The sequence below is a fragment of the Fulmarus glacialis genome, unplaced genomic scaffold, assembly GCF_000690835.1.
Source record: "Fulmarus glacialis isolate BGI_N327 unplaced genomic scaffold, ASM69083v1 scaffold21924, whole genome shotgun sequence".
Taxonomy (NCBI): domain Eukaryota; kingdom Metazoa; phylum Chordata; class Aves; order Procellariiformes; family Procellariidae; genus Fulmarus; species Fulmarus glacialis.
The window spans coordinates 1-372 of record NW_009206362.1 but is presented as its reverse complement, the minus strand read 5'-3'; the positions used below and the strand labels follow the sequence as shown (position 1 = coordinate 372).

The 372-nt window shown below is 62.1% G+C and overlaps 1 gene segment (V, D, J or C); it reads left to right on the top strand.

Annotated features, from left to right (window-relative positions):
- LOC104075279 overlaps nt 1-360 on the top strand; it is a gene marked incomplete at both ends in the record, with an annotated part of 1301 nt that extends 941 nt beyond the window's left edge. The window contains 1 exon segment of the C gene segment in view: nt 169-360. Within this exon segment, the coding sequence occupies nt 169-360 (192 nt within the window).
- Nucleotides 361-372: the final 12 nt, after the last annotated feature.

Genomic DNA, 372 nt, shown 5'->3' with positions numbered 1-372 from the left:
CGGGAAAGCGTTAGCCTACTGGAAAGGTCTAGCTTCCGGGAAAGGCCTAGCCTACTGGAAAGGCCTAGCCTACTGGGAGGGCCAGCTGGCCCAGCCTACTGGAGGAAGCCAGCCCGCCTGGCTTTGTCCCTCCCACCGCCCTGACCTTCTCTTCCACCCACCCCGCAGACGTCTCCGTGAAGGCACCTTCCGTCTACGTCTTCCCCCCACCGGCTGAGGAACTGGCCCGTCAGGAAACGGCCACCTTGACCTGTCTGGCTTTGGGGTTCCGCCCCCGTGACATCCTGGTGACCTGGACCCAACAGGACCGTCCCGTCTCCCCCGATAGCTTCTCCATCTTTGGTCCTGAAGAAGAAGGAGATACCTACACGG